The sequence below is a fragment of the Nerophis ophidion genome, linkage group LG25, assembly GCF_033978795.1.
Source record: "Nerophis ophidion isolate RoL-2023_Sa linkage group LG25, RoL_Noph_v1.0, whole genome shotgun sequence".
Lineage (NCBI taxonomy): Eukaryota > Metazoa > Chordata > Actinopteri > Syngnathiformes > Syngnathidae > Nerophis > Nerophis ophidion.
This window is the reverse complement of record NC_084635.1, coordinates 12,702,656-12,730,560: the sequence shown is the minus strand read 5'-3', so window position 1 is coordinate 12,730,560 and position 27,905 is coordinate 12,702,656. Positions and strand designations below refer to the sequence as shown.

The 27,905-nt window shown below is 40.3% G+C and overlaps 1 protein-coding gene across 2 annotated transcripts; it reads left to right on the top strand.

Annotated features, from left to right (window-relative positions):
* Positions 1-27,595, top strand: LOC133542772 (sorting nexin-1-like). Of its 2 annotated transcripts, none has more exons than XM_061886922.1 (15): positions 1-166; positions 6,014-6,131; positions 10,830-10,957; positions 11,091-11,157; positions 13,367-13,410; positions 13,505-13,646; positions 15,328-15,406; positions 15,550-15,625; positions 15,718-15,831; positions 17,374-17,467; positions 17,568-17,773; positions 22,046-22,189; positions 24,297-24,377; positions 24,521-24,592; positions 26,642-27,595. In XM_061886922.1, the coding sequence occupies exons 1-15, from the start codon at positions 47-49 to the stop codon at positions 26,690-26,692; spliced, it is 1,536 nt and encodes a 511-aa protein (XP_061742906.1). In that variant the 5' UTR covers positions 1-46; the 3' UTR covers positions 26,693-27,595. The 2 variants fall into 2 exon arrangements, with proteins under 2 accessions (XP_061742906.1, XP_061742905.1); XM_061886921.1 differs by having other exon boundaries at positions 15,718-15,840.
* The last annotated feature ends 310 nt before the right edge of the window (positions 27,596-27,905 follow it).

The window sequence follows — 27,905 nt, the reverse complement described above, 5'->3', positions numbered from 1 at the left end:
CTGGCAACACTATCCGTGACGTCATATAGCTCCCTGAGAAAGGAAAATGGCGTCCAGTTCGACTCGTAATCCTCCTCCTTTCCCGGCAAACGACGAGCCAGCAGCGGGACTGTCCGACTTGGCAGATGGAGATAGTGACGAGGGAGAAGATATTTTCGTCAATAACGTTAGTATGGTGGTCTGTTTTCTCTCTGAATCGCCGTGTCTGTGGAAACTGTGTGAAGCTGCCGTCGCTAGCATAACTGAACTGAACACTTGCCAAGAATGAGAATAACGTTAATCGGTTAAATGTGGACATGTCTGAAGTATTTATTATTTATTGACAACCACAAGCTACGAGGTTGCATTTCTAAAAAATAACACTCACCCTCCAAGTTTCATACATGTGGGCTCCTTCTAACTTTGTTTTGAATTGGCTCTGCTTGATGCGAGTCCAACCTTGACCCGTTTTTGGACATCCATCCATTTACCACCGCTTATTCCCTTTGGGTCTCGGGGGGCGCTGGTACCTATCTCAGCTACAATCGGGCGTAGGGCGGGGTACACCCAGGACAAGTCGCCACCTCATTGCAGGCCCAACACAGATAGACAGACAACATTCACACACTAGGGCCAATTTAGTGTACAATATAATGGTAAATGTGTTGTACTTCTATCCATCCATTTTATACCGTTTGTCCCTTTTTGGGGTCGCTGGAGCCTATCTCAGCTGCATTCGGGCGGAAGGCGGGGTACACCCAGGACAAGTCACTGTCTCGCTGCAAGGCTTGTTTGTACAAACCCCGTTTCCATAGGAGTTGGGAAATTGTGTTTGATGTAAATATAAACGGAATACAATGATTTTCAAATCTTTTTCAACCCATATTCAGTTGAATGCACTACAAACACAAGATATTTGATGTTCAAACTCATAAACTTTATTTTTTTTTTTGCAAATAATAATTAACTTAAAATTTCATGGCTGCAACATGTGCCAAAGTAGTTGGGGAAGGGCATGTTCACCACTGTGTTAGATAGGGATGATATTCGAAACCGGTTTTCCCGGTTGTTTGATAAGAAAAGAACCAAGTCCTCGGACTCGACCCCCTTTTTGATAACCGGTACCCGTTATCGAGGCCACTATAGTAAAGAAAAAGAGTTGGTTCTTTATTCAAATCATTCCCGACCAGAAATTCTCTGTGAGACATCACAAGAAACGATGTCACGTAGCTCAGTCATTAGGCGCAGATAGCGAAAGCAGGAAAACAACAGATGGTTAAAAAGCGCTCCAAGGTGTAATAAAGTTCAAAACAAAAGACATAATCCAATGAATAACTTTACTGAGATTTGAGCAGGGTACAAACACATGACCAACACTTTTACGACCAACAGGAAACATAGCAACCAGGCTAGCAACGCACCTCCTTTACGGCAGCTGTCGCAACGTTCTTAAAGCAACCGCAGCACATACATATACATATATATATGTGTATATATATATATATATATATATATATATATATATATATATATATATATATATATATATATATATAGATAGATAGATACAACATATCCCCCATCTGGACTCGATAAGAGAATCGATAAGGAATCGGTTCGATAAGAGGATTCGATAACAGGCTCGAACTCGATAATTTCTTATCGAACATCATCCCTAATGTTACATCACCTTTTCTTTTAAAAACACCAAATAAACGTTTGGGACCTGAGGAAACTAATTGTTGAAGCTTTGAACGTGGAATTCTTTCTCATTCTTGTTTTATGTAGAGCTTTAGTTGTTCAACAGTCCGGGGTCTCCGCTGTTGTATTTTACGCTTCATAATGCACCACAAATTTTCGATGGGGGACAGGTCTGGACTGCAGGCGGGCCAGGAAAGTACCCGCACTCTTTTACTACAAAACCACGCTGTTGTAACACATGGCTTGGCATTGTCTTGCTGAAATAAGCAGGGGCGTCCATGATAACGTTCCTTGGATGACAACATATGTTGCTCCAAAACCTGTACGGACCATTCAGCATTAATGGTGCCTTCACAGATGTGTAAGTTACCCATGCCTTGGGCACTAATACACCCCCATACCATCACAGAAGCTGGCTTTTGAACTTTGCGCCTATAACAATCCGGATGGTTATTTTCCTCTTTGTTCCGGAGGACACCACATCCAAAGCTTCCAAATATAATTTGAAATGTGGACTCGTCAGACCACAGAACACTTTTCCACTTTGCATCAGTCCATCTTAGATAAGCTCAGGCCCAGCGAAGCCAGCAGCGTTCTTTGGTGTTGTTGATAAATGGGTTTTGCTTTGCATAGCAGAGTTTTAACTTGCATTTACAGATGTAGCAAACAACTGTAGTTACTGACAGTGGTTTTATGAAGTGTTCCTGAGCCCATGTGGAGATATCCTATACACACTGATGTCAGTTTTTGATGCAGTACGTCTGAGGGGTCAAAGGTCCGTAATATCATCGCTTACGTGCAGTGATTTCCCCAGATTCTCAGAATCTTTTGATGATTTTACGGACCGTAGATGGTAAAATCCCAAAATTCCTTGCAATAGCTCGTTGAGAAATGTTGTTCTAAAACTCTTCGACAATTTGCTTACAATTTGGTGACCCTCGCCCCATCCTTGTTTCTGTATTACTTAGCATGTCATGGAAGCTGCTTTTATACCCAATCATCGCACCCACCTGTTCCCAATTAGCCTGCACACCTGTGGGATGTTCCAAATAACTGTTTGATGAGTATTTCTCAACTTTATCAGTATTTATTGCCACCTTTCCCAACTTCTTGGGAAAAGTGGCTGGCATCAAATTCTAAAGTTAATGATTATTTGCAAAAAAAAAAATGTTTATCAGTTTGAACATCAAATATGTTGTCTTTGTTGCATATTCAACTGAATATGGGTTGAAAATGTTTTGCAAATCATAGTATTCCGTTTATATTTGCATCCAACAAAGTTTCTCAACTCATATGGAAACAGGGTTTGTACTTGTATAGCGATGTTCTACCTTCAAGGTACTCAAAGCGCCTTAACACTATTTCCACATTCACCCATTTACACACACATTCACACACTGATGGCGGGAGATGCTATTTAAGGTGCTGACCACGACCAATCAGGAGCAAGGGTGAAGTGTCTTGCTCAAGGACACGGGCCTGACTAGGTTGGTAGAAGGTGGGGATCGAACCAGGAACCCTCAGGTTGCTGGCACAGCCACTCTTCCAACCAAGCCACGCCGGTTCGGAGAGTCTATAATGTCTAAGTGAAAAATAAACAAAAGATGAGTGTTCCTAAGAAAAGGCATTGAAGCTTAGGGATATGATAGCGACTTTTACGTCAGTCTTTGGGCGAACTATTTTTTTTTTTTTTTTTCCAAGATGGCGCTGCTGTAGTGGCTGCTGTAGGCAGGAGCTCTGTGCTTTTGTGTTTCCCTCTTGTTTTCATGTGTTATTATATTTTTTTGCATTTTGGTCCGGGACCCTATGGGACTGTGTGACAAGGAGTGGCACTTTCGTGACCTCTGTGGTGCTTTTTTTTGGTGGACTTTTGGATCTGCCTCCCGGGAGCCTTTTGGCCATGGAGACCTGCTGCTGGGTCTCTGCTACACCGGAGTCTGTTTGGAGGGACTGGAGGAGATGCGGATGAGGGGACAGGGCTGCGGAGCTAGCACTGAGCGCTGGGACGGAGAGGTTTTGCGGTGTCTCGACTGGGTGAGCAGGTGTCGGACACCTCAGTCACCTTGGACGTATCCTCGCTCATCCATGCGGACTGGACATTGGCCGAGAGTGGAGTCTGCTGTCTTGGTTGCTTTGTTGGGTCTGCTTCTGTCTCTGGCCATGCTCCCTCCTCCCCAGCGGACAATGGCGTGGAACACCGCAGAGGCCACCACAGTGTATATGTTTCTTTTACTTTTTATTCATAGCTGTATGTAGAAGTGTCTGGTTGTATCTGCTGCTTTAATGTCTTTAATGTCCTCTGTGTTCTTTGATGTTTGATGTTTCCCTCTTACACACATGTAAGAGGGATGTGTACTATGGCTATGAGTTGTTTTTTTTTTTTCCCTTCCCTTGGCCTCAGTCTGCACCCCCACTCCAGGGCCCAGGCTAAGACCGATTTTTTTATTTTTTTATTTTATTTTAATCTTCCATTCTTTTCTCCCCCCCCATGTTTACCTGTATGTCATTTTTTTTGTAAGGGGCGCTGGAAGCCGGCAGACCCGTCAGCGATCCTGTTCTGTCTCCCTGTAATGTTTGTCTGATCTTGAATGGGATTGTGCTGAAAATTGTAATTTTCCTGAAGGAACTCTCCTGATGGAATAAATAAAGTACTATCTATCTATCTAGATAGATTAGATTAGATTAGACCCGTCAGCGATCCTGTTCTGTCTCCCTGTAATGTTTGTCTGATCTTGAATGGGATTGTGCTGAAAATTGTAATTTTCCTGAAGGATTGATTGATTGATTGATACTTTTATTAGTAGATTGCACAGTACAGTACATATTCCGTACAATTGACCACTAAATGGTAACACCCGAATAAGTTTTTCAACTTGTTTAAGTCGGGGTCCACGTTAATCAATTCATGGTATCTATCTATCTATCTATCTAGATAGATTAGATTAGATAGTACTTTATTTATTCCGTCAGGAGAGTTCCTTCAGGAAAATTAAAATTTTCAGCACAATCCCATTCAAGTTTAGACAAACATTACAGGGAGACAGAACAGGATCGCTGACGGGTCTGCCGGCTTCCAGCGCCCCTTACAAAAAAAGATGAGATAAAGGTAAACAAAGAGGGGGGTGGGAGAAAAAAATATATATATAGAAGATTAAAATTAAATAAAAAAATCTGTCTTAGCCTGGGCCCTGGAGAAGAGGTGCAGACTGAGGCCAAGGGAGAAAAAAAAATAAAAATAAATAAAAAATCAAAAAAACCTAACTCATAGCCATGGTACACATCCCTCTTCCATGTGTGTAAGAGGGAAACACCAAACATCAAAGAACACAGAGGACATTAAAGCAGCAGATACAACCAAACACTTCTACATACAGCTATGAATAAAAAATAAAAGAAACATATACACTGTGGTGGCCTCTGTGGTGTTCCACGCCATCGTCCGCTGGGGTGGAGGGAGCATGGCCAGAGACAGGAGCAGACCCAACAAAGCAACCGAGACAGCAGACTCCACTTTCGGCCAGTGTACAGTCCGCATGGATGAGCGAGGATACGTCCAAGGTGACTGAGGTGTCCGACACCTGCTCACCCAGTCGAGACACCGCGAAGCCTCTCCGTCCCAGCGCTCAGTGCTAGCTCCGCAATCCTGTCCCCTCATCCGTATCTCCTCCAGTCCCTCCAAACTCTGCAGTCCTGTCCCCTCATCCATATCTCCTCCAGTCCCTCCAAACTCTGCAGTCCTGTCCCCTCATCCGCATCTCCTCCAGTCCCTCCAAACCGACTCCGGTGTGGCAGACACCCAGCAGCTGGTCTCCATGGCAAAAGGCTCCCAGGAGGCAGATCCAAAAGTCCACAAAAAAAGCACCACAGAGGTCACGAAAGTGGCACCCCTTGTCACACAGTCCCAAAGGGTCCCGAACCAAAAGGCAAAAAAATATAATAAGACATGAAAACAAGAGGGAAACACAAAAGGATGACAAAAGAGCACAGAGCTCCTGCCAACAGCAGCCACTACAGCAGCGCCATCTTGGAAAAAAAAATAAAAAATAAAAAACTATCTAACTACGTCGTTCGTGTGAGCAGGAAAAGATGCGGCCCGCCAGCGAAAGGGGTTACGTCATCACAACATGTAGTTTCGGCAGCGCTGTTTCAGTGAGCAGTCATTTTTTTGGCAGTCAAATTTTTGCGAGATAGCTGCCATTGACGGCCATAAACACAAAAAATTCAATTTAGGACAAACCGCAATTTCCACAGAGTATAAGTCCTGATTGCAACAAATCCATACATTTATTTGTTTAATATGTCTGTAAATGAAACAACTGTCTGTTGATTGCAGAGTAAATCAGTGAGTCGAGGAGTGTCTCAGCCTGATCTTCCAGCTGGGGATGCTAGCAGCCACACCAGCACCCAGTCCAACGGAGTCCACTCGGATGAGGACAGCGACCTGTTTGCCGGTGAGACTTCTGTCTTTGTCCTCTTCAACCTGAGCAGTCATAGTTTTTGTTGTGTTTGTTTGGAACAATGAGTTCCGTAGTGTTTTTAGCAGTCTCTATGCACCTTTACGCTGATTTTAAAGATGCATTCCAAAGAATGAACACACTAAAGTGGAACTGCACTTTTTTTGGAATTGTGTCTTATTCTATATCTCTATGTAAGACTAGTACATACACTATATTGTCAAAAGTATTTGGCTACCTGCCTTGATGCACATATGAACTTAAGGTGCCATCCCAGTCGGAACCCATAGGGTTAAAAACGACAGTGTTTTTCAACCACTGTGCCTTTTAGATACAGCCTGGTGTGCCGCGGGAGGTTATCTAATTTCACCTATTTGGGTTTAAAAGATTTTTTGCAAACCAGTATTTATTGTCTGCAAATTATGTGTTGTTATTGAGTGTCGGTGCTGTCTAGAGCTCGACAGAGTAACCGTGTAATACTCCTCCATATCAGTAGGTGGCAGCCAGTAGCTAATTGGTTTGTAGATGTCGGAAACAGCGGGAGGCAGTGTGCAGGTAAAAAGGTGTCTAATGTTTAAACCAAAAATAAACAAAAGATGAGTGACCCTAAGAAAATGCATTGAAGCTTAGGGATGGTTATGCAGTATGAAACTAAAACTGAACTGGCTACAAAGTAAACAGAATGCTGGACGACAGCAAAGACTTACTGTGGAGCAAACACGGCGTCCACAATGCACATCGGAACATGACATGTAAATCAACTATGTCCCCACAAAGAAGGATAAAAACAACTGAAATATTCTTTATTGCTAAAAGAAAGTGGGGAATAGCGCTCAAAGGAAGACATGAAACTGCTACAGAAAAATACCCAAAAATTGAAAAAGCCACCAAAATAGGAGCACAAGATAAGAACTAAAACACTACACACAGGAAAACAGAAAAAAACTCAATAAGTAACAGCGTGATGTGACAGGTCGTGACAGTAGACCTACTTTGAGACGAGCTATATTGATGCATTCTTGGTTATGGTTTAAAGTCATATCCAACATTTGCGTCAGCAACTTTTTAATGTCAAATGTGTTTCCTTTTTTTAATGACTTCTGGTGTGCCTCTGGATTTTTTCAACACAAAAAATGTGCCTTAGTTAAAAAAAATGTTGAAAAACACTGAAATATGATGTCGGTCCACCTTTTGCAGCTATTACAGCTTTAACACTTCTGGGAAGGCTGTCCACAAGGTTGTGGAGTGTGTTTATAGAAATTTTCGACCATTCTTCCATAAGCTCATTGGTGAGGTCGCACACTGATGTTGGTCGAGAAAGCCTTGCTCTCAATCTCCGTTCTAATTCATCCCAAAGGTGTTCTATTGGGTTCAGGTCAGGAATCTGTTCAGGCTGTTCCACAGCTGGGGGCCATAGTGGCTAAATACCAATACCGCCTCACCGTGGGTCTTTGTTCTGGTATTTGGTAAAGATAAAAGTTTGGTGTCAGAAGACCTCAGGATCCGCGAGGGTTTATACAGTAAAAGCAGTCCTGATGGATAGGAAAGCACAGAGGCCATTAAGACAGTGACACTATGTTCACTTTTTTTTTATAATAACTATTACTACTAATCATGAATGACTTCATGGCTTTGTTTACGCTGGACACAAAATCAGATTTTTTTGCCCTCAAGTGGCACAGGACAGATATCTTTTGCCCGGCTAAATGCTCCAAAGTGCTGAAAATCTGATTTTTTTTTTTGCACCAGATTTGTGCCACATCAGGAGGTAGTCCCAGTCCAAATGAATCTGATCTTTTTAAATGTGACTGGAGTCAATGCGACCTGGTAGCGACTTTTACATCAATATTTGGGTGAGCTACGTCATTCGTGTGAGCGGGAATAGATGCGGCCCGCCAGCGAAAGTGGTTACGTCATCACGACATCTAGTTAGAGATTCGCCGTTTAGCGAGCAGTCATTTTTTTCGCAGCCAAATTTTTGCGAGATAGCTGCCATTGACTACATAAACACGAACAATTCAATTTAGGACCAACAGCAATTTCCACAGAGTATAAATCTTGATTGCAACAAATATATACATTTATTTGTTTAATATGTTATCTTACACCACTATTTGTAAGTTTTGCATTACATATTTTTGATTTTTAGCATTCTGCACACTACACCTTTTAACGCCAAAGAATAAGAAGACCTAGCAGCCAGGAGAGATCAGTGTTTCCAACAATGTTGCCATTTAAATGCTTTTAGACACTAAGGGTCTAATGGGAAAAGTATTCTGGTTTTCGCAGTACTTTCTGTTTGGTACAGAAGCATTCCAAATTACCACGTTGTACAAATCATAGTGAAAAACAAAGTGTTTCTTGCATCACACATTTACTTGGTAATTAAGCAGTTTTGAAAGGTGTACGATCCACAATAATAGCGGAGATCCAGACATGCATGGTGCCTCCACAAGCCCGTGGAGTGTGCATTATCACTGCAGTTAAAGACAAGGTGGGGAGGTGTACAGAACACCTCGTGTGCAGACCAGCCCTTGACTAGCGGGAGTCATGACTAGCATCAGTGCTTAGAAGACAGAGCCTTGAGAAACTCTTCTGTCATTTGGCACGACTTTGCATTTCAGAGATGTCTAAAGTGCAGCCATTGGCAGACTGCGGCACTTTGTTGCACATTGTGGAAATAATGTAAAAACAAAAGGCCACAAAAATTTAAAAATATTGTGAAAAGGTATATTAAACCGAAAAAAAAAAAGCTGAAATGTTGATGCTAATTACCAATAACACATAGTTGCCCTTTAAATACATGCACATTGGTTAAGGCCATTTATTACAATTCACATGCAACCCACCACCACAATAGATTGTAGTCCAGTCAGAAACACTGTGGCTGTCACACAACCTTTGAATATGATTATTTACATGTGGTCTGTGTGAGTTTAGAAATATAATATTTTTTGTACTCATCGGTCAGATTGAGGAAAAATGTTTGTTACTCAATAATTAACATCATCAAAAAATGATATCGCCACAAACCAGGGCTGTCCAAAGTACGGACCCAAGGGGCCACAGCTTGTTTATATTAACGTGGTCTATGTTGTAAAAATAAAATGTAAAAACAAGACCTGCAACAGGACATGACCAACAAGGATTAGGGCAACACTGGAAATGTCTCCTTTTTTCGACACATCCCTAGAATTTTGGCTTTTTGTTTTCCCTTTTTTTCAGATGACATTAATATATCAGTAATGGTCTGTTTTTTGTTTAAATCTACCTCGATGGAAAAAAATAAAGGAAATTAAATATGAAAAAAGGCTACAAACAAAATGTAGGATCGCATGCATATACTCTATATATTTGCTTACAGTACAATATACTGTATATGCCAGGTGTGCCCATTACGTCGATCGCGATCGACTGGTCGATCTCGGAGGGTGTGTCAGTCGATCTCAAGCCAGGCATTAAAAAATAGACATAAAAATGAGCAATCATCAATCATACCAAGACATCACTTTCGTCAGTTGTTTGACATTCTCGGCACCCGAGGATCTTGTGAGATGACGCTGGCTGCTGCGAGCTCATATTTAAGAAAAAAATCACTAACAGGGCGGACGCAGAGAAACACATTTTATTTCTAGAGACTCCGTACCTACTGTCAAAACTCTAAAGACCGACAGCACAGTTCCTGTCTTCACCATAAAAGACCTGTTTCATCCTGCCTGTGCTAACAAAATAAGAGTCTCAGAAAGCTAGCGTGCACAAGCTAGCAAGCTACGGAGTTTGATGCCAATGTATTTCTCCCCCGCCCTCAGCAACCGCTTTCTTGCCCACCCGCACACTCACTGACTGACGTCACTCACCTGCTGCCAGACATTAAAGGGCCACACACATATGCTACTCTCATAACAAAGTGTTTAAAAACGAGTATGCAAGTTGGACAAATGAGATGCCAAATCCAACCACTTTCATGTGGTATTGGACAGAAAGGAGGACTTTTTTTTTCCTCCATTTGAAAATGCGGACGTTATCAGCACCACTGTCTAATTCCAATCAATGCAAGTCATCAGAATCAAATACACCAACTTATATTCTTGTCTTCATGAAAGAAAGCAATCTATGTGTGTTAAACATGCTTGTATTATCATTAAACACCATTAACTTGTTAACAAAAATGTCTCTTTTATAAATAAATAAATATAAATTATAAATAGGAATGAGGTAGATCTCCTCGACTTGGTCAATTGAAAAGTAGCTCGCCTGCAGAAAAAGTGTGAGCCCCCCTGGTATATGCCATCAACATTTTCTGTAGGCAGCCATTAGTGGAAAATGTTTGGTGCCACTAACAATTGTATGTTAAGTAATTGCTTAAACAAAATAAGTATGATTTAAAATAGTGCCAGAGGCTGTAAAGTTTTTCCAGGTTGACTTGCTCAAGCCAACTGAATTGATATAAACTCCACCCTTCCGATTCTTGGGTAATAAAAGCATGCCAGTGCGTGATAGCTGCTCGTCTGAATACAGTACTTAGATTCCAAATTATACTTGCAGATCAGTTGTGAAAGATCTAAAAAAACAACACATTAAACGATTAATTCAGAAAGAAAACCTTTATGATGCAATTGAAAGCAATCTAAATGTATAAACCACGCCTGTGTTTTGGGACGATACAGTGTGTACGATTTCCTTTTCTTCCCGCAGAGGCACAGATAAACATAGACAAATCCGGCAGCTCGGCTCGAAAAGAGCTCTCCAGCTCCTCTGGCCCACGTCCCGCCTCTTCGTTCTCTCCAAGCCCTGCCGCCATGCCAACCACCTCCTTGGAGCAGGTACAGGCCTCAGTCAGGCAGGATCGTGGACGCAATGAATTGCCCACATGCTTTCCAAGGGCCTTTCTGTGGTCACAAACTGAAAGCGCCTCGTGTTCAACTTGTATTTTAATTGATTTGCCCTTTATTACAGATGGAGGAAGACGAGGAGAAGGATAGTTTTGATGTGGATATTGCTGTCACCAATCCTGAGAAAGTCGGTCAGTGTCTTTCAAGTCTGTTTGTCGTATTTGAACATCCATCCATCCATTTCCTACCGCTTATTCCCTTTGGGGGCGCTGGTGCCTATCTCAATAGAGGTGAAATACAGTTGTCCCTCGTTTGTCAACCAGACTGTAGTCAACACATTTCTACGTAGTAGGATTATTAATAATAAATTAAATAATTTCAGAGTAGGGCAGTGTGATATGGACCAAAACTGGTATACCAGTATATACAATTTACAACGGTATCTTATACAAAACGTGCAAAGTGCTTAAGGATGCCAAAGTGTTTTATTGTAGATAACCAGTGTTGGGATAACTCTGATTAATTGTTGTTGCTTATTCTTATAAAAGTGTTAGCTGATACTTTTTCAAAGCAGTTTTTGTTAATTTTGTTAATTATTGTTAGGTATATAGTATAGAATAGATGGAGCTTGTACTCGCTCACTGCGGTGAAGGCTGCTGCCTATTCAGTTTGAAACTACTCTTCAGCTACCCAGCTGTTACACCAAGTTAGTCCACACGGGCCTTGCAAGAAACCTGAGGGTTGCAGGTTCGCTCCCCGCCTATTGACATCCAAATCGCTGCCGTTGTGTCCTTGGGCAGGACACTTCACCCTTTGCCCCCGGTGCTGCTCACACTGATGAATCAATGATGAATGAATGATAGGTGGTGGTCGGAGGGGCCGTAGGTGCAAACCGGCAGCCACGCTTCCGTCAGTCGACCCCAGGGTAGCTGTGACTACAGATGTAACTTACCACCACCAGGTGTGAATGAATGAAGGGTTCCCACTTCTCTGTGAGCACTTTGAGTATCTAATAATAGAAAAGCGTGATATACATCTAATCCATTATTATTATTATTATTATTAATTGGCGCGCTGATACTGGTACTTCTCCTGTCTCATCTTTTGACGGCACTCATGCCACAAGCTCACCAGTGTGAATATAGGTTATTCATGCAGCAGGAGTTTAAGAAGGGTGTGCATCAAAAAGTTGTTTAGCCAAAATTTGGTCAACTTTATTGTCGTGTTAAAGATAGTGCCAAGATTAGGCACCTTTTTGTGAGCATTCTTCACCTTTCACCCGAAAACAGTAGTTCCACTTGGTAAATATGTTTATTGATATCCAAAATAAGGAAAATACTGCACTGTAACACATACAAGACATAATTTAAGCTAAAATTACAGTATTTTCTGGACTATAGAGTGCATTGGTATATAAGCTGCACCCACTAAATTTTAGAAAAAAGCTGCAGAAGCTAGCTTTTGAATCAGCTAAACTCCACGATGACGTCTTGGTGAATTTACTGAGGAATTTGTGAAACTGTCCATCCATCCATTTTCTACTGCTTGTCCCTTGCGGGGGGTGCTGGAGCCTATCTCAGCTGCTTTCGGGTATGTCTGTGGATGTGGAAGGAAGCCAGAGTACCCGGAGGGAACCCACGCAGTCACAGGGAGAACATGCAAACTCCACACAGAAAGATCCCGAGCCCGGGATTGAAATCAGGACCTTCGTATTGTGAGGCACATGCACTAACACCTGTTCCACCGTGAAACTGGAGCAATACAAACAGAATGATATTGTAAGTTAATACTAACACAGACATATTAGCTGATGATAACAATGCTAGCTTAATTACATTAAAATAGCACTTTATGATAGCGCTTCAAAAGCATGAAAACACTGCTACTGGCATCCCACATTGGACTTTGCTTAGTGATGAATGAAGAGTGATGAATGAAGAATCCATTTGAGTTGAAATGTTATGGACTACTAGAAGACAGAATGGCACTCCTACTTCCGGTTCAAAGCTTTAAGGCATCAACCAACCACCTGTAGTGAGAAAACTTGTCCAAAAGATGGTGGCATAGCACAAAACAATAACGCATCATTTAAGTGTCTTTGCAAATGTTAAATGAAAACAATTTTTGCTTTATGGCCATCAGCGAAGAAAAGTCTATTCATTCGCCTCACCGTTAGTTTAAGCCACAGGGTTCAAAGCGTAAGAAAAAAGTAGCAGTTTATTGTCTTGAATTTACGGTATGTAGAATGTTTTACATGTAAATGAAATTAAGACACAATATTTAAGGTGCTATGTGGCGAGGGGCGACTGTAATCAACTTTTTCCCAACTACAAATTCCACTGAAGAGAAGTGTCATCTAACTTTACCTAAACTTTATCTGCAATATTTTTATCCTTTCAGGTGACGGCATGAATGCATATGTGGCCTACAAAGTATCCACCAGGGTTTGTAGTCATGCTTCAGCACACTCATGATACTCCTTTAAGTTTAAAGCGTGGCCATCAGGTATTGATATTGGATCTTTATGTGTGCCTGCAGACCTCTTTGCGCATGTTCAGGAATAAAACCTTCTCTGTGAGGAGGCGCTTCAGTGACTTTCTGGGGCTCTATGAAAAGCTGTCAGTCAAACAGTCGCTCCATGGCTGCATCATTCCACTTCCACCAGAGAAAAGCGTTGTAGGTAAGTCAGTCTTATTGGAAACTAGCATTGTATTTCTTTACCTTCTCAGTCTATGTTCTTGGTTTTTAGTTGGTGATGCAGTGTTTCTCACAGGCCTGCAATACATCTGTGGTGTTTATCTAAGTGCTGCTATTGGCTACAGCGCACGCAGAACGTAAACCTAAGCTAACTAGGCCAACTTCCCCCTCGCTCAGGGCTTTTAGCTCCACGCCTACCTGCTGCTCGACTTAACTCTCAATCAGTGGAATAGAGTGGATGCTGCATCAATCCGCGGGCACGGTGCATTGCTGCTCCACCTATGAGTTGTATAGCTGACTTTACAGCAGAGTAAACCTTTTTTTTTTTTTTAAGAAACCACAAATTCTTTATGGATGTCCAATATTTAATTGTGGCGAGTGGCCACAAATAAAGGAATGCGCGGGTGGGAACGGGTGTAACACCAAGTTCTGGGCACCCATAAACAAGACTTCTCAAGTAATGGACTTCAAAGAAGGTGGAATATTATTCCAATCAGATGAGGCTTTGAACTTGAATGCCATACAGCCTATTTGAAAATAATTAATAAATAAATAAACTTGTGACTATAAATCCCACTCTCAACCCAATGTTGCAGCGCGATACTCACACACTTAACATGTTTGTATGCACTAAAAATATTTAGTGCGTGGATTTGGTTGAAACCAGCTTTTAAAAATTCAGGTACAAACCATAATTTTGTTTTTGATCTTTTGGAGGATATAAAATATCTAGGGCATATCTGGATAAACCGCCCTAAGTAATTAGGTTTTGTTACAACCAGAATATTTATTTTTACCAAAAAGTACCAACCGATTCAATATAAAGTTCCCAGAATTTGATTTTTTTTTTTTAAATGCTACAAACTGTCATTATGAAATGATTCTAAACCTGTCAAATGTTCCTTTACTTTAGAGTGCAAAGTAGAGTCGAGCTGAGTCATGTAAGATTAGCATCTGTGGGTTATACAAATAATAAAATTACATCATTAATGTTATATTAGCCCCATTATATTAGCCCCTGTAATGGGAGTTGTCTCCTCCTGTCTTTTGAACACCCTGCTTCTAACTTTTAATAAAGGGTCTTTGAACACACCACAGTTATGTACACATACATGCAAAAGTCAAACATACACATAACTTTCTCGTATGCTGCCACAGATATACAGTATATTGTATTGTATTTGACCTTTCTTCCATCACTTCACCCTTCCCCCTAGTCCCAAAATGTTGATGCTGTGAACTTTTATGACGTATGTGTTGAGTGAATTGTTCCATGCTTGTTTTGCTATTCAGGTGAAAAGAAATTGCATTTTTGATAGGGGGTGTTGGTACTTAAATGTTTTTAATGTGATTCAAGCAAACTCACTATTGAACTTTCACGACTGTTTTTTTTTTTTGCATTAACATTTATGCCGTCATGTTTTATAACCTACGTATTTAAATGACAGAAAAATATCTTCAAACTTTACAACATGACCGTTTCGACGGCTCCGGATGGGAATCCCTGTAATGTTTAGATCCAGATTCATCCTACTGCTGCTATGTTGTCCTTTACCTGGCTTTTTTAAACTGGCAAATTGCAAGTTCAAATGATCCAAACATACTATAGGTGTAAGCACTTTGCCCGTCTACTGTTATCAACTGTGCCTTATTTTCATTGGCAGGAATGACCAAAGTGAAAGTGGGGATGGATGATCCATCATCAGTGGAGTTTGTGGAGAGAAGAAGAGCCGCTCTAGAAAGGCAAGAATAGGCCACACGTTTTATTTAGTACTGCTATTAATCAGATGATAAATAATACTACACTTATATAATCATTATTTCAATTACCTTCATTGTGGTGTGCGCTCAAATAATTGCTATTATGACACCAATGTATTCTGCAGGTATCTTCAGAGAGTTGTGTCTCATCCTTTGCTCATACAAGATCCTGATGTGCGAGAATTTTTAGAGAAAGAAGATGTGAGTATTTAGAGATACGAAGTAGTTGTTTACTTAGAACTAAGAGGGAAACCTATTTGTACCCATTTTTAAATCTGGATTTTTCTTTTCAGTTACCCAGAGCCTCAAACACACAGGCACTGAGTGGAGCTGGCTTTCTTAAAATGATCAATAAGGCATCCGACGCTGTCAACAAGATGACCATCAAGATGAATGAGTCGGACACTGTAAGACAAGTAAATGTGCCTCTAGATGTGATTAACTTTTAGAATGTTAGTGTTCAAAATTGCTCAATTGCTTGACTTATAAAGGAACTATTGAGCCCTTCCTCTTTTATAACCTGTAAATGTTGGTACGTCAGATATTCGTTTCAAATGATGCTAAAATGTCTAATAATAAGGTTCACGTGTTCAGAAGTGTCGTCTGTGCATGCCAGACTTACTTATACGGGGATGCCCATGTAAAAGCTCTTGGCCTACTCCAGCTCTAGGCTTACTCCATCCACTGCTCCACAAGTTCTATCACTGTGTGCTGCTCTGCTGTCTATTGCAATTGTTTCAGACGAGTTTTAGCACATTGAGCAATGGCCCCCCAAAAATTTTTGGGGATCTGAGGGAAAGTTACCTTTGTTCAACGTTCCTAAAGAGGCAGAATGAGGAGGTGGCGCTCCTTTGAAGGTCCTCCCAAGTGCCACCAATCCCAGTGACGTAAAGGTTTTCATATAATTTAATTTGTATTTTGTCTGTAGATTGCAGTACAGCAAATATGTACATTCAACCTTATACAGTGGTTAATATGTCACACCAACTTAAAGAACCCGGCTTATTCTTCTACACTACACCTATTACGCACCAAATAGTATATCTGTTGCGATCTGCTGCTCAGATCTTCACGTTTGTTTTTTCCATCTTTGTTTCATTCTCAGTCTGACTCGTTTATTTCCTGTTTTGTCCATCACTATGGTAACTCATTGGTTCACCTGCTACACTCGTACCGCACACCTGCTTCAGCTAATCACCCTCCTTTATAAGCCAGCCTTTTCTGTTCAGTCTTCCTCGGATCCTAATTTGCCCACGCGCAACAGTGACGACTCTCGACCTTCATCTTTGTATGCATATTCTCGCTAGCTTTTATGCTGAGCCATTTTTTTTATTTCCAGCTCACATGCTGAGGAATTGTTTTTCTGTTTTTTGTGTGTCTTCGTGCCAGCTTAGTTGTTTACTTTTACTTCCTAGTTCTCATACTAGCGTTTTTGGTTCCTAGCCTTTTATTATTTAATAAATACCTTATATCTTACCTTTGCTGTGTTCTGCTTCGACGCATCCTCGGGAAAACAACACCGGCATTACCATGCCGAAGAAGAGTCTTCGCAATATCATTAACATCGAAGACCCATGCTTGTGGAATTTCTCTTTTCTACTACCTATAAACAGCATTCATCTGGTCAAACAATCTTATAGCAATGTTTCCGTTTGAAGTTAGTTTTGTTGTTTATCCCAAAATCTAAAGCCGTACGTATAAATAGCGCATCCCCGTTTTAAATGACTAGGAAAATAATTGGATTAAAGCAACGTTTGGAAGAGTACTGTAAGGACAATTTTATTTTGGCGACACTTATTGGATTACACGATCATGAAATCATTACTGTAAAAAATCTGTGGTAGGTTGTGTTTGGTATTATAAATTTTGGCTGAAGTAATGATTATTTTTATTGTTTTGTGTAATATTCTTGTGTGTGTGACCGATCTTATTTCTTTTTTTGTTCTTAGTGGTTTGAGGACAAGTTTCAGGAGGTGGAGAACGAGGAGCAGCAGTTAAGGAAGCTCCATGCTGTGGTGGATTCTCTTGTCAATCACAGGAAGGGTGAGCCACATCTGCATTGTCGCTTTACGTCGTAAAACATGTACACAACATAATGATGCATCTGTCAATGTTTTCACCCCCACTTCCCAAATACCACCAGAGCTGTGTGGAAACACAGCAGTATTTGCCAAAAGTATGGCCATGCTGGGGAACTCTGAGGACAACACGGCTCTGTCTCGGGCCCTGTCCCAGCTGGCAGAAGTGGAAGACAAAATGGAGCAGTTACATCAGGAGCAGGCATCCAATGACTTTTTCATCTTTGCAGAGATGCTTGCCGACTACATCCGTTTGCTGGGTGCTGTGCGGGTAAGTAGACAACTCGCATGCGTCTCTTCAGTGGCTCCCTTGAGGTTTTTCAAAAATGTATGAAAGTGGAAAGATATATTTTTTGATTTAATATGGTTTCTGTAGAACAAACATAATACAAATGTTCCTAATTGTAAGAAAGCCCACTGTTTAAAATGTATGTGTTCATGCTTCACGAATGAGAGAACTTTGCAAGCGCCGTACTAATTTCGGCGGTCCATGAACGCACCGTGATTATGCGGTCTGTGACACAGCAGTTTGTTTACATCAGGGGTGCGAGCTACCGGTCGGTTGGTGAGGTAGTGTCACTCGATCGCGAGGCATTTAAAAAAAAAAAAGGTAGACTTAAAAATTATTGATCGTTAATTTTCACTACGACGTCGCTTTCGTCACTTTGTTGACACTGAAGGCACTTGATCTTGCGTGTGGACATTGGCTGTTGCAAGCTTAGTATTAGTAAAAAAAAGCGACCGTGAGGAACGCAAAAATCACTTTGTTTTAACACTCTCTCCGTTACCAGCTGTCAAAAGTGTAAAAACCGACCGCACAGTTTTTCTGTTTTAACAATAAAAGTGCTGCTTCATCCTCCCTGCTCTAACAAAATAAAAGTCTCAAACTATTGCATACAAGCTAGGAGCTGACGAGTTAACTCAAATTTGTCTCATACATGGTATAACAATGAGTATGTAAGCTGGACAAATGAAAAGCAAAAAAAAACACTTTAATGTGGTGTTGGAGATAAAGGAGGACTTTTTTCCCCTCCACAATGTAAATTAAAAGTTGGGGAGCTTATCAGCCACTACTGTGACTCCTGTCTGATTCCAAGCAATGCAATATAATATATGAATAATATAAATATATGTAGAATACATTTATATTATTCATATATTATATTTTATATACATAATATATGTCATATATTATTTAGTATTGTTTATTGTGAGCGAACTGTGGTGCTGAATTTCCCCCAGAGATCAATAAAGTACTTTCTATTCTATTTTATTCTAAGTCTTCAGAATAAAGTAATACACCAACATATATATGTGTGTGTGAGGTAGTTCACATCAACTTGGTCATTTGAGAAGTAGCACGCCTGCTGAAAAAGTGTGGGTACCCCTGGTTTACATGTGTAACTTTCTCCGATACTGCCACAGAAAGACTATTTTCCAATGTTGTAAAAATGTGTAGTATAAATATTACATTTCAACATTTCTGTCAACGAAGATTTGCGTCAGCCTGCAACACGTTTTTTTAAGCACGGCGTGCTGTCAGGCAGGTGGCTGTTGCAAACAAAACAAATACCTGTGGAAGCAGATATTCTCAAACATGAACATCAAATCCAAATACAGCACACGCCTCACATCAAAGATCTGGCAGTGAAATATAGCTAATATAGACACATCATATTGCGCTTTCATTATAAGACTTATGTAAGGCTTTTATTTTTTTTTGCAGTTCCTGATTTGTTTTTTTGTATTTTTGATCCAATATGGCTCTATAAACATTTTGGGTTTCCAACCCCTGTCGTAGACCAAAAAACTTGAGTAATTCAGTGAACCATAAAAACATTTTATTCAAACTGTCACAGAATTTAGATGTAAACTCTCAGCTTTTAACAATGGAGTGGAAGGAACTGTGCATATTTGAAGAGTTTGATATTTTCCAATTTTTTGTTGAATGTCTCCTGACTGAGAACCAGATAAGTGTGACTGAGGAAGGCATGGAAAAGGGAGAGTAGGTGTTAGTGGCGGGCTGTGGGTTTTTGGCCGTCTTGTAGTTACTTGTTTGAGCTAGCTGTTTCTGTGTGAAGCACCCAGATTATCACAACAATTAAGCAAAACATGAGTGTGGTATGTTGTCAAAGTGAAGAAAACATTGGGAAAAGTATAATAAAAAGTGGGAGTGACAGACCTATTCCAACGTCAAGTGGGACACGCCTCGAAGGCGCTGCTGGTTCAGCAAGTGTGAGATATTTGCTCACCGTGCAGATTTCATTTAGCAATACCGTGCACCTTTTTTTTGGATGAAGCAACCAGACATGGGCTTCACATCCTCAAAACACAAGATAATACCAATTAATGAGTTAAATCCAACGTCAGGTGGGACATGCCTTGAAGGCGCTGCTGGTTCAGCAAGTGTGAGGTATGTGCTCACCATGCAGATTTCATTCAGCAATACTGTGCACCTTTCTTTTGGATGAAGCAACAAGACATGGGCTTCACATCCTCAGAACACAAGATAATATTAATGAGCTAAAAAAAAGCCACTTCTTACTCACCAAGTGTGTAATGGCTGCGGTAATCAAATAATGAACCCACCTTAAAAAGAAAAATCTCATTAGAAAATAAGTTCATTTCTGCATTCCTTTGTCGATAAAATTAAACATTTTGCATCTCCAGGACATTTTTCTTTCATGCAAGAAAGGTCAATATGGCTGTTTTGAAGGTAAAGGTTGCTTATTCTTTGTCTAGCATTCTCATACTTGGCAACCCTCCCGGATTTTCCGGGAGACTCCCGAAATTCAGCGCCTCTCCCGAAAACCTCCCGGGACAAATTTTCTTCCGAATATCTCCCCAAAATTCAGGCGGAGCTGGAGGCCATGCCACCTCCAGCTCCATGCGGACCTGAGTGACGTGTCGACAGCCTGTTTTCACGCCCGCTTTCCCACAATATAAAAAGCATGTCTGCCCAATGAGGTTATAACTGTAGAATGATCGAGGGCGAGTATTTGGTTTCTTATGTGAGTTTATTGTTAGGCAGTTTCATTAACGTCCTCCCAGAGCAGTAACAACACACAACAACAGCAGTCCGTTTTCGTCTACCGTAAAGCAGTTCGTCTGCCGTAAACAGCAATGTTGTGGAAATCTTAAACAGGACAATACTGCCATCTACTGGACATGCATATGATTAGAAAAAGAAGGATGGACAATTCAACCCTTAACTCAACAATGAGTAGATGAGTGTTATGTGTGTGTAAATGTGTAAATAAATGAACACTGAAATTCAAGTATTTATTTTATTTATATATATATATATATATATATATATATATATATATATATATATATATATATATATATATATATATATATATATATATATATATATATATATATATATATATATATATATATATATATATATATATATATATATATATATATATATATATATATATATATATATATATATATATATATATATATATATATATATATATATATGAAATACTTGACTTGGTGAATCTAGCTGTTAATATACTCCTCCCCTCTCTTAACCACGCCCTCAACCACGAAATCAGAGATCACAAGGTTGGCAAGTATGAGCATTTTAGCCTGGTCATCATGCTAGCATTATAACCGCGTTTCCGTCTTCTGTGGCTCCGCCTCCATCTCCTGCTAAAGCAGCCAGTGGTGGTACATGGCTCCCATGCACCACAGCCTGCTGGGTCATCCAAGCTAAGGCATTTCTCTAAGCCATGTCTACATAATTCACACATTACAGAAACAAGTTACATTCATATGTTAACTTGGGTTTTAAGGCCGGATTACAACGTTGACTATAGAAGCTAGTGCTTCCACATAATTTTTGCACTGACGTCACGTCCTTGCATCGTACATGTGTTATACTTATAACGTCCATTGTATGCTTTATTTTTTGTATTTAGGAATCAATGTCAACCTAAAAAACAGTTTCTATTTTTTTCCGCTGTTATTGTATTACTGTTTGTTATATTCTACACTGTTTTGTTTTATGTGGCCTGTGCAGCACTTTGGTCAATGCAAGTTGTTTTAATGTGCTATGTAAATAGAGCTCGACTTGACCTAAATAGTGGAAGAGTGGCCTTGCGCAACCCGAGGGTCACTTGTTCAAATCCCACCTAGAACCAACCTTGTCACGTCCGTTGTGTCCTGAGCAAGACACTTCACCCTTGCTCCTGATGGGTGCTGGTTGGCGCCTTGCATGGCAGCTCCCTCCATCAGTGTGTGAATGTGTGTGTGAATGGGTAAATGTGGAAGTAGTGTCAAAGCGCTTTGAGTACCTTGAAGGTAGAAAAGCGCTATACAAGTACAACCCATTTACCTTTATCACCAGCTTGCCTTTGGTCAGAGCAATTGCTTATATTGACAACTACCTTGCAGTTTTTGAACCGGTTTTTGGGTTTCACACATGCCGCACTCTTTTTTTTTTACTAGGCCGAGGCAATCGGTGTTGTGTTACTTTTGTCAGCTTGACGGGACATCTTAACCTTTTTAGCTTGGATGTCCACAGGGCTGTTTTGACCAGCGCATACGGGCGTGGCAGCGATGGCAGGAGGCTCAGAGCACACTCCAGAAGAAGAGGGAGGTTGAGGCCAAACTGCTGTGGGCCAACAAACCAGACAAACTGCAGCAGGCCAAGGAGGAGATTAGTGAGGTAACATGTGCTGGCATGTGTGAGCCAACACAAAGACGTCCGGGTTTTATTTTAAAACAGCTACTGTCAACTGCCAGCTAAAAGATTTACAACATGTTTGTTTCCCTAATGTTTTTAAAGCAGAGGTCTTTAGCTGGGGTCTGCGACCTCTCGGGGATCCGTAGAGAGATTGCAGGGTGGCCAGGAATTTTATTTTATCTTTGTTTAAACAGTTTATTTTCTATATATATTCCCTCTGCAATGTTTTCACTCATTTTGGTATCTAAATAAAAAAAATTATCCGACACACTGTAGTTTAAAGGCCTACTGAATTGAGATTTTCTTATTTAAACGGGGATAGCAGGTCCATTCTATGTGTCATACTTGATCATTTTGCGATACTGTCATATTTTTGCTGAAAGGATTTAGTAGAGAACATCGACGATAAAGTTCGCAACATTTGGTCGCTAATAAAAAAGCCTTGCCTGTACCGGAAGTAGCAGACAATGTGCGCGTGATGTCACAGGTCGTAGGGCTCCTCACATCCTCACATTGTTTATAAGCATAACCTCCAGCAGCAAGAGCTATTGGGACCGAGAAAGCGAGGATGAAAGATTTGTGGATGAGGAAAGTTAGAGTGAAGCACTAAAAAAATAAAAAAAATAAAAAGGCAGTGGCAGCGCTTCAGATGTAATTAGACACATTTACTAGGATAATTCTGGAAAATTATTTTTCTGCTTATTGTGTTAATAGTATTTTAGTGAGATTATAAAGTCATACCTGAAAGTCGGATGGCTGCGGTGAACGCCAGTGTCTCTGAGAGAAGCCGAGGAGCCAACCTCACAGCTGCCTTTTTGAGCTGCAGGATGAGGTCGCATAATCCACTCAAGTCTCCGGTAAGAGCCGACTTAATATCACAATTTTCCCATCCAAAAACTTGCTGGTTGACGTAGAGAAACATGTTCGCTTGACCACTCTGTGTTAAAGCTTCACAACAAACAAACACCGGCTGTGTTTCGGTTGCTAAAGGCAGCTGCAATCCACCGCTTTCCACCAACTGCATTCTTATTTGCCGTCTCCGTTATTAATTGAACAAATTGCAAAAGATTCAGCAACACAGATGTCCAAATTACTGTGTAATTAAGCGATGACAAGAGACTACTTTTAGCCGTGTGTGGTGCTGGGAAAACATGTCCGCTCCAACCAATAACGTCACAAGCACGTGTCAACATAAGCGTCATCATTCCGCAACGTTTTCAACAGGATACTTCGCGGGAAATTTAAAATTGCAATTTAGTAAACTAAACCGGCCTTATTGGCATGTGTTGCAATGTTAATATTTCATCATTGATATATCAACTATCAGACTACGTGGTCGGAAGTAGTGGGTTTCAGTAGGCCTTTAAAAAATGGCAGTGGCATAGCTGTACTACTACTTACTGTACCTTGCAGGTTTAAAAAAAAACATGAATTAAAAATGATTATATTTATTATTGTTGGTATTTATGATCGATTTCTAATAGCCAGCTAGTAAGTAGCAGTGCTAGCTGCCAGCCAAAGATTAGTGCACTAGTTGTCAGCTAACAACGTGCCTGTGGTCAACTAGCAATTGGCTGCCAGCTAACAATTAGTGTGCTCATTGTCAGAAAACGATTAGTGTGCTAGTTGTTGGCAGCTTGCGTCGCAAATCGCTGGCTAACTAGCAATTAGTGCGCTAGTTGTCAGCTAACAATTAGTGGCAGGCACAAGCCGCCAGCCAGCGATTTGCCATGCAAGCTGCCAACTAACAATTAGTGTGCTAGTTGTCAGCTAGCGATTAGCAGCACAAGTTGTCAGCTAGTGAATAGCGTGCTAATTGCCAGCTCGCTATTAGCAGCACAATACTGTTATTATTTGAATATCTTATTATTGCACAGTAATAAAGTACCTATAGGACCAGTTTGATTTAAAACACAATTGCAATTTCAAACACTATAAATACTGTAGGTTGTTGGTCCCTGCTCCATCACTCCAGTATTTAGGAGGTCCCCTTGCCTGGAAACTGTTAAAGACCCCTGTTTTAAAGTATCCTTTCAGTCAGTCATGCTATATTTTGTTCATGTTGACTCCCTTTGGTGTTTGTCTGCAGTGGGAGGCCAGAGTTACTCAGTATGAGAGAGATTTTGACAGGATTGGAATGACCGTACGCAAGGAGGTCCTCAGATTTGAAGTAAGGGTCTCCGTTCGATTTGAATTGCCGTTTTGTATGTAAATTGTTAAAAAAAACAGCATGCTTGAAAGGTCAATTTGTTTTCTTTTTGATTGGTAACAAACGTGAAAGTGACCTAAAAGTGATCTTAATGTTATTTTCAGAAAGAAAAAGCCAAGGACTTGAAGAGCCAAATAATCAAGTATTTGGAGTCAATGCTACAATCTCAACAAAGGGTAATTTATCTGTCCCTGTTCCTACATTAATTACTCTCCAGCAGTGTCACTGCATTTGGCTTCCAATTAGTCATGTCAATGATTTGATAGATTTTACAGTAGTACCTAAATTTATGAGCTTAAAGGGGAAATTTATCACGATTTCTGAAGGGTTAAAACCAATAAAAATCAGTTCCCAGTGACTTATTTTATTTTTTGAAGTTTTTCTCAAAATTTTACCCATCACGCAATATCCCGAAAACGGCTTCAAAGTGCCTGTTTTTCACCATCAGTATATCCACCCGTCCATTATTCTGTGACGTCACAGCGTGAAACAACCAGAAACAAACATGGCGGATAGCACAGAAAGGTATAGCAATATTAGCTCGGATTCCAGCGGCGTAAGCAATTCAACAGATTACGCATGTATTGAAACAGATAGTTGGAGTGTGGAGGCAGATAGCGAAAACGAAATTGAAGAAGAAACTGAAGCTATTGAGCCATATCGCTTTGAACCATATACAAGCGAAACCGACGAAAACAACACGACAGCCAGCGACATGGGAGGAAGTGAGGACGAATTCGGCCATCGCCTTCTAACCAACGATTGGTATGTGTTTGTTTGGCATTAAATGTGGGTGGAGGGAAAGGCTGGATGCAAATATAGCTACAAATGAGGCATAATGATGCAATATGTACATAGAGCTAGCCTAAATAGCATGTTAGCATCGATTAGCTTGCAGTCATGCCGTGACCAAATATGTCTGATTAGCACACTCCACATAAGTCAATAACATCAACAAAACTCACCTTTGTGCATTCATGCACAACATAAGTTTGGTGGACAAAATGAGACGGAAAAAGAAGTGGCATAAATCACATCTTAGCCAAGACATCCAGGGGGTTTACTTCGCCCATCTGCGGGAACAGACTGCCGTCGTCCCTGAATAGCTCACGCACTGCGGCAGATTTAGTGGTGGTCTATTTTCCAATATTGCAGATTTCTTTGACTTTATCGTTGGAAATGCATCTGCTTTGAGTGTGGCAGGATATCCACACATTCTTGCCATCTCTGTCGTAGCATAGCTGTCGTCGTTAAAGTGTGCGGAACAAACTTTCGCATCTTTTGGCCACTGTTGCAACTTGAATCCGTCTCTGTTAGTGTTGTTACACCCTCCGACAACACACCGACGAGGCATTATGTCTCCAAGGTACAGTCGGAAAAACGGAAAATAACAGAGCTGATTTGACTTGGTGCGTGTAATGAGATTGAGAAAATGGCGGATCGCTTCATGTTGTGACGTCACGGGTGAAAGGTCATCTCTCCGACCGGCTATCAATTGAAAGGCGTTTAAATCGCCAAATTCACCCTTTTAGAGTTCGGAAATCGGTTAAAAAAATTTACGCTTACATAGGTCTGGTGATAATGTTCCCCTTTAATTGGTTTTGTGACGGAGCTCTTAATTCGAAACACTTGTATCGCAAATCAGCTCCACCCATTGAAATCTATTTTATTGGTGCTTGGCCCTCCCCAGAACAGCAGTATTAACATGTAACATGTCTTCTATAAAGAAAAACTAACTTTTAGAAATATTTTATGTGCTACAAACTTACAGTGCTTTTATGAAGTATGTAATAATAATAATGTACAGCATTGATGACTTCAAAGATTCTTTTTACTCAATTTTTCTAGTCATGCAAGAACTACGGAAGAATCAAGATGCCGTTTGTATTTTACCCTGTACTTTTTTCCTCTCAGCCTTGTCCTTTTACGCTAACTTTGTCCCTTCCCATGATTGGAAAAACTAATTTATGACCATCTCTAGCTATGGGCTAATTTTAGCGAGTAAATCCAGAAGTTTTGGGATGATCTGTGACATTTTCTACGCCAGCTAATGGCGGGGATGCTTGTAACCCACATTTTTTGCTTAACTTAAAGCATAAAAATTGACAGGGAGCTGGCACTTAAATTGAGGTACCACTGTATATACATAGTTATTTATTAACAATGAATAAGTTATGCATTTGTATTTCGACCATCTTCTCATTCTTAACCCATTTCTATTACAGCTTATCAAGTTTTGGGAAGCTTTCCTCCCTGAGGCCAAGGCAATAGCTTAATGAGGTGGAACACTTTTTAAAACCTGACTGCCTTTTCTGAACACTTTACCTCGACCAGGAACTGAGAGGACCCTTTTTGAAAACACAAGAGACTTCCATCCAATTGCTCTTGTCTTCTGATTCTTAGTCTATTCTCTAATTCTGTACAGTTATTTCATATTGGTGCTCTGCATAATCCCTTGTTTGTTATAATGAATGAGATTCAGCAGAGATTAACCATGCTGTAGTACAGTATTTGTAAAAAACAAAACCAAAAAAAAAAAAACGTCTTTCTGGAGCGGGGGTATAAACCATGTATTTATGTAACTTGTTGAAACCGTCAATGAGTTTTTCCTGCGCTACCGAGGAACACTACTCATAGTTTACATTAAAGCTCAGATGTGGGACAGACATTCCATTTTGTTCATGGATGCATGTCGGAATATGTTTTGATGCACTAAAATGCACAGCAATGTTTGAAAGTCAAATACCACTAGCAGTCTTAGTTATTGTGTATAATTACAACATTTGAAATGTGTTATTGACAGGGAGACAAGCATGTCGGAGTAGTTACAAGAGGAAGCAGCCACTAATTTGATGATGACTTTGTATTTAATCACTATTAATCATCACTAACAATTCAACATGTGGAGCTGCTGCAGATGTTTTGTCATATTAAAAAAAAAAAAACATTGCAATTTTAAAGTGATCATTTTGATCCGGAACCCTACTTGGGGAATATTATGATACAAAGGCAGGTAAAAAAAAAAGTGACAAGTTTGTTTATTCTTAAACCTTTGTGAACTCCGTCCTGTCGTATTTCCATAAAAATGTGCTTTATTTTTGTAGCCACTTTGCGTTAGCACACACCATTTCTTGGAAATGTTATACAGGTGGATTTAAAAAATAAATATGATTTGGTTACGCTTTGTATTCTGTGTTATGCATCAATGGTTGCTGAATTCTAGAATAAGATATTTTTTTTTTGGTAGGGTTGTTAAAATTGTTAACTCGTGATTAATCACAAAAAATATTTTGTTTTGACTGTACAAGCTCTTTTAACTTAACTGCAATACGGTCAGTGATCAGATTGATGCATAGGTCAGTACAAAAATTAGTGAAGAAACTGACTGGTGTGCATGCTGTTAAATTTCACTCATACAGCCTGAAATAACTTTTTTGATAAAACTGTTTCCAACTTAAATATAAATAAATGACATGCATTCAAGTAAAA

Coding starts and splice junctions, on each gene's coding strand:
- LOC133542772 (XM_061886921.1), top strand. CDS start 47: ATGGCGTCCAGTTCGACTCGTAATCCTCCTCCTTTCCCGGCAAACGAC. Junction 6,132..10,829: donor GGACAGCGACCTGTTTGCCG/GTGAGACTTCTG, acceptor TTCTTCCCGCAG/AGGCACAGATAAACATAGAC. Junction 15,407..15,549: donor AGAAGAGCCGCTCTAGAAAG/GCAAGAATAGGC, acceptor TGTATTCTGCAG/GTATCTTCAGAGAGTTGTGT.